At 41.0% G+C, this 19,523-nt stretch overlaps 1 protein-coding gene across 1 annotated transcript in view; it reads right to left on the bottom strand.

Annotated features, from left to right (window-relative positions):
* LOC112070210 (neuronal growth regulator 1) overlaps positions 1-15,653 on the bottom strand; it is a 206,117-nt gene extending 190,464 nt beyond the window's left edge. Inside the window, exon 1 of the mRNA XM_024137631.2 lies at positions 15,204-15,653. Within this exon, the coding sequence (XP_023993399.1) occupies positions 15,204-15,373 (170 nt within the window). The 5' untranslated portion in view covers positions 15,374-15,653. The remainder of the gene's footprint in view (positions 1-15,203) is intronic.
* Positions 15,654-19,523: the final 3,870 nt, after the last annotated feature.

Raw genomic sequence — 19,523 nt, 5'->3', positions numbered from 1 at the left:
ACTTTCAATTACCTAATAGGAGTATAATGTTATACTCCTGAGGAGGATGAGCTGGCCAATCAGCAGTCTACATACATAAATATCTTTATGACTGGTATACGCCCACACCATTCTGTTGTTGGGGTACGCCCACACCATTCCATTGTTGGGGTACACCCACACCATTCCATTGTTGGGGTACACCCACACCATTCTACATGCCAACCCAGAAAAGCTGTTTAACATACTTGGATTACCATTTCTTGGAAGGAAAAACTATTTTCCTCATATTGTAAGTAATTAGAGGGCAAATTTCATAGAAGTCTAGAAACACTGGACATTTACTTTCAGGATAATTTTGGGAAAAAACTTGATTTTGCATGCTCAGGTTGACTTTACCACGGAATCGCCCTTAAAGTATTGTAAAGTTTGGCATGTTTGCTTTCTACTTCACTCATGTCAACATATCCTATCTACGACCACAAGCCGCCTGACTAGATACACTGCTTTTTTTTTGCCTAATGGTTCTAAACAGTTCGAAGACCCGTGATCGCTTTAGCCTTAAAACCTGATATTGCAGCTGTAATTATTTTGTGTCAAGTTTTATTTTAGTCATTTAGCAGACGCTCTTATCCAGAGCAACTTACAATAGCAATTAGGGTAAAGTTACCTAGTCAGCTCAGGGATTCGAAACCAGCAACATTTCGGTAACTGGCCCAACGCTGTTAACTGCTAGGCTACCTTCCACCACAGACTTTTCACTGAAATACACAAACAATCCTTTGAGATGTTCTCTTATAGAAACATTGCAATTATGGGGGTGCTGCCACAGAACTCAGCTGGGTGCCAGTAAAATCTTCATTTTTAGCTATTTTGAAATTATTTACTTGCATTTTCAATGGCTATTAGGCCTACTTAATGGTTACATATAACTTGTGTATAAAAGCCACAGCTGAACCCCCCTTTCAACCTGGTTCCACGAGGGACCGCATGAAAAGGTAATGATTCTTCAAACCAAAGTACTACTTGATTCAAAGACCTCCCTGTAGTATAAATGAATAACTCATGAAATAAGTGCACTCAAAACAACAATAGGCATTTGACACAGAGTGATACATGGTTATAAATGACACAGAGTGAAATAAAGGTTAAATAAAATAATAAGCCTTTGATTTATCTACCGGTGATAGTCTTCCGGATCCTGTAATGAGGTGGGGAAATGTACTTGTTTGTGAGGTGACAAAGCAAGCATCAAGTATGCTTAGCCACTCAGGACATACTGCACTACCTTGCCACCTTGCTAACTGAAGTTCATCAATAGTTAAGATTATCATACGCAAATGGCTGCCAGTGTAATGAATCGAAACGAATAAATTTACTGTAGCCATCCTTCCTTGGGTAACAATAGATAACACTAGCAAGCCGAGGCTTGCTGATTTGGAGCATTCAGAGAGCAGCTGTAGGCTTGTTACAGTAAAGTATATTTCAGCTTAGCTGGGAAATCCTCTTAAGCTGATGCCATTTTTCTTCACATTTTACAGGCCTATACTGTATTTCATCTTGTTCATCATTTGTAAATGGTTGATATAAACGAACTGTTCATCGTGAACACTAAAGTCAACAGTGAATTATTACACAGTGCTATACGCCGGCACCTCAGTAGATGTAGGCCTAGACAAATCATTTGATGTACAGTACATAGTGTGGTCCTTTGTAGCTCAGTTGGTAGAGCATGGTGCATGTAATGCCATGTTATTGGGTTTGATTCGCGTAACCACCCTTAGGTAAAATGCACGCATGGATAAATGTATAGATAAATGCATCCGCTAAAAAGCAAATATTATAGATATTGGTCATTGCAATCTTTCAACTGTAAAGATGGAGGGAGTGATGAACCATAATACGTGCATGAAATCATCTCTTTAAAAAAACTAGGTCAAAATAAGCATGCTTATTGCAAGGTATGTCCCAGTTTTAGTAAGCATTTGGGACATGAAGATTATGAAATGGAGAGCAATATTGTTTTGACAGCAACATTGATCCCATTAAACCCGTAGAGGAAATGGCATGTTGGAGGCCGTTTAATCAGCAGCGACAGTTTCAGATGTGTCCCCCGATGTGTCATTCGAGGCTAAAGCAGGTCACCTCCCACGGGGGCATCATGCACCCATTATTTTAGAGGGGGCACAAAGTACGTGAGGTTTAATTCAGAGAATTTTGCATTTTTCATCCACCTGAAACAGTTTTTCCTTCAATCTAGAGCCAAAATCATTATGCCTAATTTTATGTACAAACAAATAGTATATTTTTCTGAATAGGTCACATAAGCACACATCCTTACCCTGGTKGGGTTTCCCAAAAGCATCATAGCACTAAGATCATCTTAATTCCATTGAAACTAAATGGACGAAAGATGATCTTAGTGCTACGATGCTTTTGGGAAACCCAGCCCTGTCCAATTGTAATTTTAATGAATGATGCACATTCATGCACAATGATTTTACTGCCACACTGGTATAGTAGCATAACCCAAGATTTAAAGCAATTTTAGTATTTTCTAAAGTCTAGCAACCTAAGATAGTTAGACAATCTACTCTAACTTGATTGATAGCCTGAAATGGCTTGGTAGCTAGTCATGAGATTGTGAACCTATCTAGCTGGTTAGCTAAAGTCTACTTAATAAAATTGCTATGTCGCTAGTATTATAGAGAAACAAGAAAGCATTTTATTTGTATTTATTCATCAAAAAGGAATCAATAGGCTACAACTTGATCAAATTCATTTACAAACATACCTCCTGGGAGTCCAGCCTATCATTGGCAGCTAAAATCACTCTCTCCTCCTCCACTTTCTGCACACATTAAAGTATCTAGCATCCAGCCTAGCATATCTTTGCTCCGTGGTGCACCTTGGAAGGAATCACTTACTACTGAGAAAATAAAAATATTTGTATAAATAATTATAAAACATGGGTTTAAAAAGGAAGTTTAGTAATTATTTTAACATCTGAAAAAATTATAATATATGTGTATAATATATGTGATCGTCTGCCTCGATTCAGTCTTATGTATCAAAATTAGATTTTGATTTCCAATTTTTACATGGATAAAAGAGACTCAGAGCTAGAAAATTGTATGTCATCCACTACAATGGGAAAGTAATTCTGCTTTGAAAGTTGATAAACTTGTAACCCCACTTTTGAGAAAATGGCATCGTTCACACCCTCTTACGCCTTAGCCCCACCCATCTCTTTAATGATTCACATGTGAGGCCATGTGGTCAACTTGTCAACTAATCATCAAGCCCTCAATGAGTTGAATGAGGTGTGTTTGTCAAGGGCTACAATGAAACGGTGTACTGTTGGGGGTACTTGAGGACCAGGGTTGGGAAACACTGACCTACAACATGGTCAAGTAAGTTAATGTTTGCAACATTTTTGGACTACTAAACAACTACTGATTTAGAACCACGGAGAGTTACCTTAAGTTGCAAAGAAAACAGGCGCTGCCTCCACTATTCCAGCACCATTTACACTTCAAAATTTCAACATCATCTAGTCACCTAYGCTTAGTCTAATACATTGACAACTAAAAGATACCAAAAACGATTTAGTCCAATCACCGTAAGTTAAATATGCTGTACTTGTCCATGGTACTGATTTCTGTATGTGTGTGCGTGCGTGCGTGCAAGTAGAAAAAAGCATGTTGACTAACCTTATTTGTAGATAAACGCCAATGACATCCTCTTTCATGTTGCCTAAATGGTCTTTGACTATGTCATACAGTACATGCTTTTAGGTTTTGTTGTACTAGGGTATCTGGCTATAATGCTTGCTAGCTAGTCTAACTTCTTTTCATGGGCCAGCTAGTTAACATTAGCCTACTACATCTAGCTACTTCCATCCTCTCAGACCAGGGGCACAATGTATGAATTAGTGGTAGATCAGAATTGCCGTTATAATCATTTGCCAGTACGGAGAATTAAGTAAAATCACAATTCCAAATCCCTATCTCAAAATCACAATTCCAAATCCCTATCTYSACCAATGGATAATTTAGGAAAGGGATGATTTTAGCTAGCTAGGCCAGCCACCAGAGGACAATGACAGCCCCAGATGCAACAATTMAAGTTTTTTTCTGTCGATGACGTTTGACTTCTGGTGTGATTGGTGTGAAGCCAAATCCAAACTGGCTTCCCTTGACACTTTTTTTGATGCGCCAGGACCATTCACAGCTGAGTGGCTAAGGCCAAATGCTCGCTGGCTTCCCTTGCATTCAGTGCTAGGGGCGGCAACAAAATCATGCTCTTTATGACCAGAAAGCATCAGATAGATGGGTTACACATACAGAGACAGAGACCCGCTGTTTCGCTTGCTCGGATGCTTTTTCTGGTGAGAAACATTCAGGCTCTTGCGAATTGAAGGAAATGTATGAAACACATAGAGACGAAAGCCAAATTATTTGGTACTTTTTTTTCTTGGTAAAATTCTTGTGGAAGCCTGACTTCCCTTGGCATCCATGAATAGATGTCATGCCACTGCGTCCAACCGGCCTCACAACGGCAGACCACGTGTAACCACGCAAGCACAGGACCGCCACATCTGGTTTCTTCACCTACAGAATCGCCTGAGACCAGCCACCCAGACAGCTGATGGAACTGTGGGTTTGCACAACCCAATAATTTCTGCAAAACTGTCAGAAACGTCTGGACCTGACTGCAGTTCGGAGTCATAACGGACTTCAGTGGGCAAATGCTCACCTTTCTATGGCTACTGGCACACTGGAGAAGTGTGCTCTTCACGAATGAATCCTGGTTTCAGCTGTACATGTATGGCATCATGTGGTTTGCTGATGTCATCGTTGTGAACAGAGTGGCCCATGGTGGTGGTGGGGTTATGGTATGGGCAGGCATAAGCTATGGACAATGAACACAATTGTATTTTATAAACGACAACTTGAATGCACAGAGACACCGTGACGAGATCCTGAGGCCCATTGTCGTGCCATTTATACCCAGCCATCATCTCATGTTTCAGTATGATAATGACCGGCCCCATGTCGCAAGCATCGGTACTCAATTCCTAGAAGCTGAAAATGTCCCAGTTGGCCTGCACTGGGACCTGCACACTCACCAGACATGTCACACATTGAGCATGTTTGGGATGCTCTGCATCGACATGTACGAGAGGGTGTTCCAGTTCCCACCAATATCCAGCAAACTTCACACAGCCACTGAAGAGGAGTGGGACAACATTCCACGGGCCACAATCAACTCTATGTGAAGGAGATGTGTCGTGCTGCATGAGGTAAATTGTGGTCACACCAGAGACTGACTGGTTTTCTGAAATCCATAGATTAGGGCCTAATGAATTCATTTAAATTGACTGATTTCCTTATGAACTGTAACTCAGTAAAATCTTTGAAATTGTTGCATGTTTATTTTTGTTCAGTGTAATAATATAATTAAACWGTTTTTTTCATGTAATAAAAAAAATATAGAGGGAGCATGTGCCCCCTATGGGCATGACACCTCTGCCTCCCCATGTACGTCTGAGGATTCAGATACATGTGGCAGGTGGTAGACAGACCACAGAGCATCGCGACCTAGCCTAAACACAGGTTCTTCCATAGGAGAGCCACACAGGCACCTGAAATGCCCTCTGATCAAAATTAGAAGGGCCTCATAATATGCTTCTAAGTGGAAACACAAACAGCTATTTTTAACTTTGTGGGAGTCTCAGGCTACATCATATAAACTATAAAAATGCCCTACATGCATCTGAATATATTTTTAACTGATTAAGAAGTTGCAAACTGAAGAGGCTACATAGCCAGAATATTCATTTGTTCTTCGCTTAGGCCTACCTTTGGCATCTGTGTTGGCATCTGTGTTGGGGACACAGGCATTCACGCTGGATGCCTGCCCTCGCATAAGCTCGATTGGCAAATGCCAAGATCTTTCCACGAGCCACAATAACAGATTTCATTTGTCGCGGAAACACCTCTGTAGGGACTGGTATAGGACATGCCTGRAAAACAGTGCTGTGAAATAGGTTACAATGTAGGAAAGATACGTTTAGTTTGCGACGATTCGGTGCGATTCAGTTTAATTAGAGAACAAAATCGGTGCGATTTCGTTCGATGCGACATGATTTAATGCACCAACATATGTCGCATAAACATACATTTAAATCTGCTGCTGATGGAGCGCATGAACTGGKCCTCTGAGTTTGATCTGTCTGAGCTGAACAGATCACGCTGGATTCAGATGTTAACAGAATGTGTAACTTAGCCTAAATTAACTTAACAAAAATGATCGTTCAAGTAAGAATAAGGCAGGTCTGATGCTGAAAAAAAYGAGGAAATGATTGCATACTTCACCAATATTTTAATTTTAGCAAACAAAGTAGTGTGTAGTTCCAGTAGTTAGCTACATCGCTACATGGCAATTAACTACTGTTAACACTACCGATATTTGAATTTAGTTTAACTACGCCCAAGATGTAATGCAAAATGTAGGTAAATTACTAGTTAAACTACATGTAATTCACTACTCCCCAACACTGGTATGTACATGATGTATGTCTATGGTGTGTATTATGCAGACACCTGATCTGAGCCATAAAGGAGACTAGGCATCTACCACCCCGCTACCACTATCAGACTGGGAGGGGGGGGTAATGTAGCCTGTTTTTCGTTCCCCCCACTTTGGTTCTGAAACCACCTTCATCCACTAATTAACTTGAGTGGCTGCCATGGAGACAACAAAAAAACATGATTTGGGGGATTTTCATGAACTGTAATCCATAGAATAGTCATTTGGAGGAAGGAGTTGACCTATATTTGGCATAAGTATAAAAAAGCATAACTGAGAAATAATTGATCAAAGTTGGCATATGTATGACATTTTGGCCTTACCCAGGCCTCCTTTAAGATTCCATAGTGACTCATCTGTAAGTGCTACAAAGCAAACATTGGTGTCTTATGAAGCTTTACTCCTTGCTCTGTAATATGAGTAGTATGTTGATTTCAATAGAAACATTTGTTTACATTAATTTATGAATATAGATAAATAWAAACATGAATATTGAAAGTATTMTTTTTTGKKTTTTGGCATTTWTTTTTATTTTTTTATTGTGGAACAAAATATACTCTACGTGCCTATCAAAGTCCCAGAGTGGAATCTCTGCTACTTTTAGAGTTATTATCCAGTTCGTAAGCGTTACCAACAGAGTGAATGTAACAATTTATTCAAAATGATCACCTCTGATGGTGATTTGCAGGATGTGCAAGTACAAGTAAAAGGAGGGCTGTGATTGGTTACATTGCCTACTATGCCAATTTCTATATATAAAATAGGCCATAACTTAGAATTGGCTGAGATCCCACTCGGGAACATTGGTATGCCCTTAGAGTACATTATGTTGAACAATATATTGAACAATTTGCCAAATCCAAAATGTTATATATTCAATATTCAAGTTTATATTTTTCAATATGAATAAATGAATGTAAAACTATTTTTTATTGTAATCAAAATACTACTCATATTACAGAGCAAGTGGTAAAGCTTCATATGATAAATGTTTTCCTTGTAGCATGTACAGATGAAACATTATGGAGTCTTAAAGGACACTTGGGTAAGGCCAACATTTTATAAATATGCCAACTTTGATTCATTATTTCTCAATTATACATTTAGAAAAGTAAAATACAATAGAAGTCGGAGGTTTACATACACCTTAGCCAAATACATTTAAACTCAGTTTCACAATTCCTGACATTTAATCCTAGTAAAATTCAGTTTTAGGTCAGTTAGGATCACCACTTTATTTTAAGAATGTGAAATGTCAGAATAATAAGAGAGAGAATGATTTATTTCAGCATTTATTTATTTCATCACATTCCCCGTGGAACAAAAGTTGACATACACTCAATTAGTATTTGGTAGCATTGCCTTTAAATTGTCTAACTTGGGTCAAACGTTTTGGGTAGCCTTCCACAATAAGTTGGGTGAATTTTGTCCCATTCCTCCTGACGGAGCTGGTGTAACTGAGTCAGATTGTAGGCCTCCTTGCTCGCACAATTTCTTTCAGTTCTGCCCACAAATGTTCTAAAGGATTGAGGTCAGGGCTTTGTGATGGCCACTCCAATACCTTGATTTTGTTGTCCTTAAGCCATTTTGCCAAAACTTTGGAAGTATGCTTGGGGTCATTGTCCATTTGGAAGACCCATTTGGACCAAGCTTTAACTTCCTGACCGATGTCTTCAGATGTTGCTTCAATATATCCACATCATTTTCCTACCTCATGATGCCATCTATTTTGTGACATGATATTGCCACCCCCGTGCTTCACGGTTGGGATGGTGTTTGTCGGCTTGCAAGCCTCCCCCTTTTTCCTCCAAACATAACGATGGTCATTATGGCCAAACAGTTCTATTTTTGTTTCATCAGACCACAGGACATTTCTACAAAAAGTACGATCTTTGTCCCCATGTGCAGTTGCAAACCGTAGTCTGGCTTTTTTTATGGCGGTTTTGGAGCAGTGGCTTCTTCCTTGCTGAGCAGCCTTTCAGGTTATGTCAATATAGGACTTGTTTTACTGTGGATATAGATACTKTTGTGCCTGTTTCCTCCAGCATCTTCACAAGGTCCTTTGCTGTTGTTCTGGGATTGATTTTCACTTTTCACACCAAAGTACATTCTTCTCTAGGAGACAGAACGCGTCTTCTTCCTGAGCGGTATGACAGCTGCGTGGTCCCATGGTGTTTATGCTTGCGTACTATTGTTTGTACAGATGAACGTGGTACCTTCAGGCGTTTGGAAATTGCTCCCAAGGATGAACCAGACTTGTGGAGGTCTACAATTTTTTTTCTGAGGTCTTGGCTGAGGTCTTCCCCATGATGTCTAGCAAAGAGGCACTGAGTTTGAAGGTAGGCCTTGAAATACATCCACAGGTACACCTCCAATTGACTCAAATGATGTCAACTAGCCTATCAGAACCTTCTAAAGCCATGATATCATTTTCTGGAATTTTCCAAGCTGTTTAAAAGGCACAGTCAACTTAGTGTATGTAAAACTTCTGACCCACTGGAATTGTGATACAGTGAAATAATCTGACTGTAAACAATTGTTGGAAAAATTACTTGTCATGCATAAAGTAGATGTCCTAACCGACTTGCCAAAACTATAGTTTGTTAACAAGACATTTGTGGAGTGGTTGAAAAACGAGTTTTAATGACTCCAACCTGTATGTAAACTTCAGACTTCAACTGTATATCTCAGCAATTGGTCCTCCAAAGGACTGTTCTATTCTAATAAAATCCCCAAAATGATGGTCTTTTTTTGTCTGAGTTTTGTGAGGAATCACTGGTTCAGAAACCCCTTTGAATGCAAAATGCACCAGATACATGAAACTATGCAGTCATGCATGGCATAAAACCAACAATAACTGATTCAGAATACAAGGCCCCTTGTTAATGACGGAAAAGGACCCCATTAGGAAAATGGCAAAGTTTTTAGGTCATTAAAAAAGATTAAAGGTCCAATGCATTCGATTTTAATCGCAATATCAAATTATCTGGGTAACAAATAAGTATCCTGTTTTCAATTAAAATGGTCAAAAAGAAACAAAAATAGCTTCTTTGCTATTAGAAATTAGAAATTTCTCAAGCAATAATTTTGCTAGGACTGTCTGGGAATGGGAAAACGATCTGTTATAGGCAGAAAGATTTGGTACGCTTTCTTATTGGTCTATTAACAAAATTTACCAAAAACTCCATCCCACCAAAACAGACTGAAATTCCAGGCGGTCGTTTCAAACAGCTCTTACACTTAAAAGGGCATTATCATAATTTTCACAATATTATCCCAACCTCATTGTGTGGAAAAATATATAACACCTAGGAAAGTCAAGTGTTGACTGCACTGGGCCTTTAAAAGGAAGATGATGCACATGCGGACAATTCCTTTAGTTCTAAGAGCCCTAGCCATTTAATTGATATGGACCCRTTGTCCAACATAAATCAGGGAGGCAGGGGGAACACAGAAGGCCACAGTAATGCAGCATTAAGAATTGAAGAAGAGGGAGAAAATAATGAACACATGACAGAGTGAACGTTCCTCTTGGGAGCTATTCCATAATCCAGAGGCGATGACTAATTGCATGCTTCTGGGTTTGTCACCATTTGAGAACGCGCACCATTTTCTTCCTGCAATCAGCTTCAGGAGAATGGAAGAAATTGCCTTATAATAGTCTATGGTCTGGAAAAAGAGGGCCAGCGACCTCGGACAGTTATGGTTGCAGTCTCTAGCTACATAGTTATGTTTGAAGCCTTCCTGAAAACAAAAGGCCCCACTGTACTGGAAAAGTCCAATCCGAGCTTCATTCGGATTTCGAAAAACAGTCAGTTTTCTGAATACCCCTTATCGCAGTGCAAATATCAACACATCCAGTCATCCTGGTGATAACGATAAGCTGCAATTAGATGCAAGGCAGAGAGGCAAGTAGAGCAGCTTAAGAGCTTTCCAGTATCCATTAGTTTAACAGAGTTGAACAGAGTGAAATTATAACTCCACACAGACTGCATACACACAGAAAATGCATTGAGTTTCAAATCAGAAATATAGGTTATTTTGCCTATAATTGGCATTGTGAAATGACCTCTTAATTCATTTCAAAAACCCCGCCAAGGACCTTCAAAATGGTCCCCATATCCATTGCCATGCGTTCCAGTCTGTCTGAGCTGCACAGAGTCAATGACCCGGTTGTGGAGTGGTAAACTTGTTTGTTGAGCTGATTCATACCACAGGGATAATCTCTAGCCCAATGAACCATTGGGATTCAGGCACAGCTTCTGCCACTGATCACAAGCAACCCAGATTGACACCAGGGAATTAGACTCCTCTCTAGAGAGATCGTCTGAGGTGTAAGTCGGTTTGACATGACAGCCGTCGGGCATGCAGAGAATAGGGCAAAAATAGTGCAATCCATCATCGCTGTTGCTAAGGTAATTTTGTGATGAGCGCCATCAACTATTAATCACAAAATAACTAACAATATCTCATCACTGCTGTTCACAGGCCAAGCCAGACAACCAGATGCAATTCAGCTTTTTTAATTCAATACATAAAACCTACAACAAAATGCATAAGTTATATCACTTAAATGAAATAGTTCTTCGTATTCAGGTCCGCACCTTCTCTTTAAAGGCCCAGTACTGTCAAAAATATGATTTTCTTTTGTGGAAATGTGAAAATTATGATAATATACTTTCAGTGTAAGAGCTGTTCGAAAAGACCGCCTGAAATTTCAGCATCTTTTGGTGGGACGGAGTTTTGGCCTGCCTGGTGAATTATACTGAAAAATATATATAAAACGCAACATGTAAAGCTTTGGTCCCATGTTTCATCAACCAAAATAAAATATCCCCGAAATGTTCCATACGAACAAAAGGCTTATTTCTCTCAAATTTGAAGGACAAATTATTTTACATCCTTGTTAGTGAGCATTTCTCCTTTGCCAAGACAATTCATCCACCTGACAGGTGTGGCATATCAAGAAGATGATTAAACAGCATGATCATTACACAGGTGCACCTTGTGCTGGGGTAACAAAAGGCCACTCTAAAATGTGCAATTTTGTCACAAAACATAATGCCACAAATATGCCACCTCCAACGTCATTTTAGAAAATTTGGCAGTACGTCCAACCACCCTCACAACCGCAAACCACATGTAACCACGCCAGCCAGGACATCCTCATCGGAAAAAAGAAACGTCCTCACAGTCAACTGCGCTTATTTTCAGCAAACTTAACATGTGCAAATATTTGTATAAACATAACAAGATTCAACAACAGACATAAACTGAACAAATTCAAAAGACAAGTGAATAACATAAATTGAATAAAGTTTCCCTGAACAAAGGGGGGGTCAAAATCAAAAGTAACAGTCAGTATATGGTGTGGCCATCAGCTGCATTAAGTACTGCAGTGCATCTCCACCTCATGAACTGCACCAGATTTGCCAGTTCTTGCTGTGAGATATTACCCCACTCTTCCACCAAGGCACCTGCAAGTTCCTAGACATTTCTGGGGGGAATGGCACTAACCCTCATCCTCCAATCCAATAAGTCCCAGACGTGATCAATGGGATTGAGATCCAGGCTCTTCGCTGGCCATGGCAGAACACTGACATTCCAGTTTTGCAGGAAATCACGCACAGAACAAGCAGTATGGCTGGTGGCATTGTTATGCTGGAGGGTCATGTCAGCATGAGCCTGCAGGAAGGGTACCACATGAGGGAGGAGAATGTCTTCCCTGTAACGTACAGCATTGAGATTGCCTGCATTGACAACAAGCTTAGCCCGATGATGCTGTGACACAGCCCCAAACCATGACGGACTCTCCACCTCCAAATCCCGCTCCAGAGTACAGGCCTCTGTGTAACGTTCATTCCTTCGACAATAAACGCGAATCCGACCATCACCCCTGGTGAGACAAGACCGTGACTCGTCAGGGAAGAGCACTTTTTGCCAGTCCTGTCTGGTCCAGCGACGGTGGGTTTGTGCCCATAGGCGACGTTGTTGCTGGTGATGTCTGGTGAGGACCCGCCTTACAACAGGCCTACAAGCCCTCAGTCCAGTCTCTATCAGCCTATTGCGGACAGTCTGAGCACTGATGGAGGGATTGTGCGTTCCTGGTGTAACTCGGGCAGTTGTTGCCATCCTGTACCTGTCCCACAGGTGTGATGTTCGGATGTACCGATCCTGTGCAGGTGTTTTTACACCTGGTCTGCCACTGCGAGGATGATCAGCTGTCCGTTCTGTCTCCCTGTAGCGCTGTCTTAGGCGGACATGGCAATTTATTGCCCTGGCCACATATGCAGTCCTCATGCCTCCTTGCAGCATGCCTAAGGCACGTTCACGCAGATGAGCAGGGACCCTGGGCATCTTTCTTTTGGTGTTTTTCAGAGTCAGTAGAAAGGGCTCTTTAGTGTCCTACGTTTTCATAACTGTGACCTTAATTGCGTACTGTCTGTGAGCTGTTAGTGTCTTAACGACCGTTCCACAGGTGCATGTTCATTAATTGTTTATGGTTCACTGAACAACCATGGGAAACAGTGTTTAAACCCTTTACAATGAAGATCTGTGAAGTTACTTGGATTTTCACAAATAATTTTTGAAAGATAGGGTCGTGAAAAAGAGACATTTCCCGGCAGCTGATGAAACTGAGGAGTATTTCTGTCTGTGGGGAAAAACTCATTCTGATTGGCTGGGACTGGCTCCCTAGTGGGCCCTCCCAGGCCCACCCACCCATGTCCAGTCATGTGAAATCCATAGATTAGAGACAAATGTATTTATTTCAATTGACTGATTGTCACATTTATATTTTTGTTCAGTATAGAATGCGGAGACAGGACAGTACAGGTGCGTCAAAGCTGGGACCGAGAGTGAAAAACAGCTTCTATGTCCAGCCCATCAGACGGTTAAATAGTCACTACCAGCCGGTCTCCGCCCAGTACCCTGCCCTGAACTTAGTCACTGATACTAGCTGACTACCACCCGGTACTCTATCCTGCTGCCCTATGTACATAGTCATTCATCACTGGTCACTTTTTAATGTTTACATACTGTTTTACCCATTTCATATGTATATACTGTATTCTAGTCAAGGCTAATCCTAGATAACACTGCTGCACACACATTTCCTATTCATATACTGGCCACACTGTCTATATATACAGACACACACACACACAGTACCAATCAAAAGTTTGGACACACCTACTCGTTCAAGGGTTTTTCTTTATTTTTACTATTTTCTACATTTAAGAATAAGTTTGATGTCTTCACTATATGAAATCACACAAGTAGTTACCCAAAAAAGTGTCAAACAAAATATTTTAGATTCTTCAAAGTAGCCACCCTTTGCCTTGATGACAGCTTTACACACTCTTGGCATTCTCTCAACCAGATATAGATATAGATATATTTCTATAACCGGTAAGAAATGTCTAATTAGCGGTGAGGACTAGTAGCGTTTCAATCGTTGACGTCACTTGCTCTTAAGACCTTGAAGTAGTTGTTTCGAGGGTGACTGTTGTCGATGTGTGCAGCGGGTCCCTGGTTCAAGTCCAGTTTGGGGCGAGGAGAGGGACGGAAGCAATACAGTTACATTGGTGCCGTGACCCTGACCACTGCGGAGAAGGAGTTCAAAGGGAGGTGATTGTAACCGGTGTGAAATGGCTAGTTAGCGGTGCGCGCTAGTAGTGTTTCAATTGGTGTCGTCACTTGCTCTGAGACCTTGAAGTAGTTGTTTCCTTTGCTCTACAAAGACCGCAACTTTTGTGGAGCGATAGGTAACAATGCTTCAAGGGTGACTGTTGTCTATGTTTGTTGTGTGTGCAGAAGGTCCTTGGTTCAAGCCCAGGTTGGGGCGAGGGACGGAAGCAATACTGATATATATATATATATATATTTCGGACTCTGGCATTGATCGTTCTGATACTTCTCAATTTCTTTTCATTTTGGGGGATTTGTGTGTACTTTCACTGAACCTGCGATAACATCTGCAAAATATGTGTATGTGACCAATGATATGTGTATTTGATCAATAGCCTACCCTATTTTTCTGATGTCAATCATGTCTTTAGGAGGCACTGTAACTAGCTTGCTTACAACTTGTGATGAGTGTGTTGCAGAAATAAATAGGCCTATACTAAAACATTTACAAATGTTTGCTACAGAGGCAGTTAGTATGTTATAAATTTCGAGATATGAATTATGAAAGCCCATTTTTTTTCCGAGGGGGGAGTGCCCTTTTTTCATTTTGAGACCCTGCCCCCAGAAAGGTCTGTGCATGGCCCTGCATACAGTGCAGATACATTCTTCAAATTCATTATTTTACACAACATCTCATAACAGCACTGGAAAACAATGGTTGGCCAACCCCTGACCAAAATGGCTGATCTCATCATACGAAGGTTCATCCATTCTATGATTCTAATTCTATGAAAAAACACACGGGCTAAGAATGGATTGTTTTTTTGTAGCGCGAGTGACCCAGTTTAGAATTGCTAACGTTGAATGCAACAATGAAATGAATCAAATTATAGGCTGCTTATTGTTTGGTGTCACAGCACTATTTGGTTAGATATTGAAACTCTGTCGTCCGTGAATGCAGAGACAGAGGGAAATTGAAGCTGCTTTGCTTGTTTTCCTACCTCAGGAGAGCCGTATCGCCTTGTCGGGTGACCACACTTTCAATCGATGCATAGTCCACAGTTTGTCCAGCGGGTAAGCACGAAGGCAAAAAGCAGCACAGACTGAGAATTATAGCGGTAAGCCATTGACTGGAGACACACACATCCTGCACCGCAATCATTATGTCCATCACAGCTGGATTGAATATTATCCAAGTCGCATGAAAACCTTAAAGCAAAGCTTTTATTCCCACAGTTTCCTCCTCAAAAGCCTAAAGAAATGGCGCGTCGTATAATGTAGTTTTCCAGGTTTGTTTTGTTGGAGCCGTAGCCTACTGTGCGCTAGTAAGTGCAGCCTACTCTCCAGTGGCTTGCACACCATCTAGTGAAGAAATGCGATAAAATGGGAGCAGACCTAGCGGCAGACAACTCCCAGGCTCTGATCCTGTTGCCATGCGGCCGTTTCCCAGGCAACCTGTTCCCAGTGGTTCGTGATAGAGCAGTTAAAGGGTTGTCACTAGTTACCACAGCCAGAAAGTCAAAAAAACAAAGAATGAACAAAAATGTGTTTTTTTGTCATTATTTAATCTTAGGGTTATGCATAATGTTCGTAGTGTGGTTAAATCTGGGGTTAAGGTTAGAGTTTCGTTTAAAATAAGAGTTTAATAAGAGAAATTGTAGCTATTTATAGGCGGGGTTTAGCCATAATGATGATTTTGTGGCTGAGGTAACTAGAGACGACCCAGTAAAGGTGCTACAGTACTGTCTACATCACTACCCAATAGCAATTAAAGATCGATTGGAGAATCATCCTCAGGGACAGATCGAAATTTACTGGGGGCAGGGGTGATTCAAAATAGGGGAGGGATGTAACAATGGTTATGTTTGGCTTTGGGGGGTGAGGGGGGGGGGGGGGGGGCACATGGGAGGGTAGTGCCTTTTTTCCCCTGGTCTGCTCGTATTTTCCCAATAAACAATGGCTTGACTTACTTTTGATATTACCCTAATAAAGTTTAGAAACTTTTGTGAAGTTATGGTATGGCTGATATTAGTTTTATTTTTCTAAATCTGTATAGTAGACGCAGTAGCTGACATAAAGAAATGCTTGTCGGTGGCATATCTCTCTGGGGTCAGACCTAAGCTTCTCTTCCTTTACAGTATATATATATATATATATATATATATATAGTACCATTCAAAAGTTTGGACACACCTACTCATTCAAGGGTTTTTTCTTTATTTTTACTATTTTCTACATTGTAGAATAATAGTGACCACATCAAAACTATGAGAAAACATATCAAATGATGTAGTAACCAAATATGTTTTTAACAAATCAAAATATATTTTAGATTCTTCAAAGTAGCCACCCTTTGCCTTGATGACAGCCATGCACACTCTTGGCATTCTCTCAACCAACTTCACTTGGAATGCTTTTCCAACAGTCTTGAAGGAGTTCCCACGTATGCTGAGCACTTGTTGGATGCTTTTCCATCACTCTGTGGTCCAACTCATCCCAAACCATGTCAATTGGGTTGAGGTCGTGTGATTGTGGAGTCCAGGTCATCTGATTCAGTACTCCATCACTCTCCTTCTTGATCAAATAGCCCTTACACAGCCTGGAGGTGTGTTGGGTCATTGTCCTGTTGAAAACAAATGATAGTCCCACTAAGCGCAAACCAGATGGGATCACATATTGCTGCAGCATGCTGTGGTAGCCATGCTGGTTAAGTGTGACTTGAATTCTAAATAAATCACAGACAGTGTCACCAGCAAAGCACCATCACATCTCCTCCTCCGTGCATCACGGTGGGAACCACACATCATCCGTTCACCTACTCTGCGTCTCACAAAGATACGGCAGTTGGGACCAAAAACCTCAAACTTGGACTCATCAGACCAAAGGACAGATTTCCACCGGTCTAATGTCCATTGCTTGTGTTTCTTTGCCCAAACAAGTCTCTTCTTCTTATTGGTGTCCTTTAGCAGTGGTTTCTTTGCAGCAATTCGTCCATGTAAGCCTGATTCACGCAGTCTCGTCAGAACAGTTGATTTTGAGATGTGTCTGTTTCTTGAACTCTGTGAAGCATTTATTTGGGCTGCAATTTCTGAGGCTGGTAACTAATGAACGTATCCTCTGCAGCAGAGGTAACTCTGGGTCTTCCTTTCCTGTGGCGGTCCTCATGAGAGTCAGTTTCATCATAGCACTTGATGGTTTTTGGGACTGCACTTGAAGAAACTTTCAAAGTTTTTGAAATGTTCCGTATTGACGGACCTTCATGTCTTAAAGTAATGATGGACTGTCGTTTCTCTTTGCTTATTTGAGCTGTTCTTGCCATAATATGGACTTGGTCTTTTACCAAATAGTGCTATCTTCTGTATACCACCCTGACCTTGTCACAACATAACTGATTGGCTCAATGTATATGTTTCTTGTGTATGGACAGTGTGGACAGTACATGAATAGGGAAGGTGTGTACAGCAGTAGTTATATAGGATGAGCCTTGACTAGAATAAGGTTTTTACAGTGCATTTGAAAAGTATTCAGACCTCTTGACTTTTTCCACATTGTGTTACATTAGGGCCTTTTCTAAAATGGATTAAATAAAAAAAAATCCTCAATCTACACAAAATACCCCATATTGACAAAGCGAAAGCAGGTTTTTAGAAATGTTTGCAAATGTTTTACAATTGAAAAACCAATGCCTTATTTACATAAGTATTCAGACCCTTTGCTATGAGACTCGAAATTGAGCTCAGGTGCATCCTGTTTCCATTCATCATACTTGAGATGTTTCTACAACTTGATTGGAGTTCACCTGTGGTACATTCAATTGATTGGACATGATTTGGAAAGGCACACACCTGTCCGTATAAGGTCCCACAGTTGACAGTGCATGTCAGGGCAAAAACGAAGCCATGAGGTCGAAGGAATTGTCTGTAGAGCGCCGAGGCAGCATTGAAAGTCCCCAAGAACACAGTGGCCTCCATCATTCTTAAATGGAAGAAGTTTGGAACACCAAGACTCTTCCTAGAGCTGGCCGCCTGGCCTAACTGAGCAATCGGGGGAGAAGGGCCTTGGTCAGGTTAGGTGACCAAGTACCTGATGGTCACTCTGACAGAGCTCCAGAGTTCCTCTGCGGAGATGGGAGAACCTTCCAGAAGGACAGCCAAATCAAATGTATTTACATCAGCTGATATCAAAGTACAGAAACCCAGCCTAAAACCATCTCCCAGTACTCCACCAATCAGGCCTTAATGGTAGAGTGGCCAGACGGAAGCCACTCCTCAGTAAAAGGCACATGTACAGCCCACTTGGAGTTTGCCAAAAGGCACCTAAACACTCTCAGACCATGAGAAACAAGATTATCTGGTCTGATGAAACCAAGATTGAACTCTTTGGCCTGAATGCCCCGCGTCACGTCTGGCGGAAACCTGGCACCATCCCTACGGTGAAGCATGTTGGTGGCAGCATCATGCTGTGGGGATGTTTTTCAGCAGCAGGGACTGGGATACTAGTCAGGATTGATTGAGTAAAGTACAGAGCAATCCTTGATGAAAACCTGCGCCAGAGTGCTTGAGAACTCCGACTGGGGGCGACGATTCACCAGCCAACAGGACATCAAACCTAAGCACATAGCCAAGACAACACAGGAGTGGCTTCCAGACAAGTCTCTGAGTCCTTGAGRGGCCCAGCCAGAGCCCAGACTTGAACCTGATCGAACATTTCTGGAGAGACCTGAAAATAGCTTAGCCGTGCAGCGACGCTCCCCATTCAACTTGGCAGAGCTTGAGAGGATCTGCAGAGAGGAATGGGAAAACTCCCCAAATACAGGTGTGCCAAGCTTGTATCCAAGAAGACTCGAAGTTGTAATCACTGCCAAAGGTGCTTCAACAAAGTACAGAGTAAAGGGTCTGAATACTTTTGTAAATGTGATATTTCAGTGTTTTATTTGTAATAAATTTGCAAAAAAAATAACTGTTTTTGCTTTGTCATTATGGGGTATTGTGTGTAGCTTGATGAAGGAAAAAAAACAATTGAATCAATTTCAGAATAAGGCTGTAATGTAACAAAATGTTGAAAAAGTCAAGGTCTGTATACTTTCCGAATGGACTGTACATATGAAGTGGGTAAAATAGTATATAAACATTAAAGTGACCAGTGATCAATTACTATGTACATAGGGCCACAGTCTTTAAGGTGCAGGGTACGTGTCTTGACTATCATTAATGTGTTTGACTGTTATTTTATAAAATAATTGCATACCACGTCCAATTATTACGCTATAAAATTAATCATAAGAATTAATTAAGTAGTAATCTGGGGCACCACAGGAAAAG

This window comes from Salvelinus sp. IW2-2015, unplaced genomic scaffold (genome assembly GCF_002910315.2).
Source record: "Salvelinus sp. IW2-2015 unplaced genomic scaffold, ASM291031v2 Un_scaffold1257, whole genome shotgun sequence".
NCBI classification, from domain to species: domain Eukaryota; kingdom Metazoa; phylum Chordata; class Actinopteri; order Salmoniformes; family Salmonidae; genus Salvelinus; species Salvelinus sp. IW2-2015.
The sequence above is the reverse complement of the archived record's forward strand: the minus strand, read 5'-3'. Positions and strand labels throughout refer to the sequence as shown.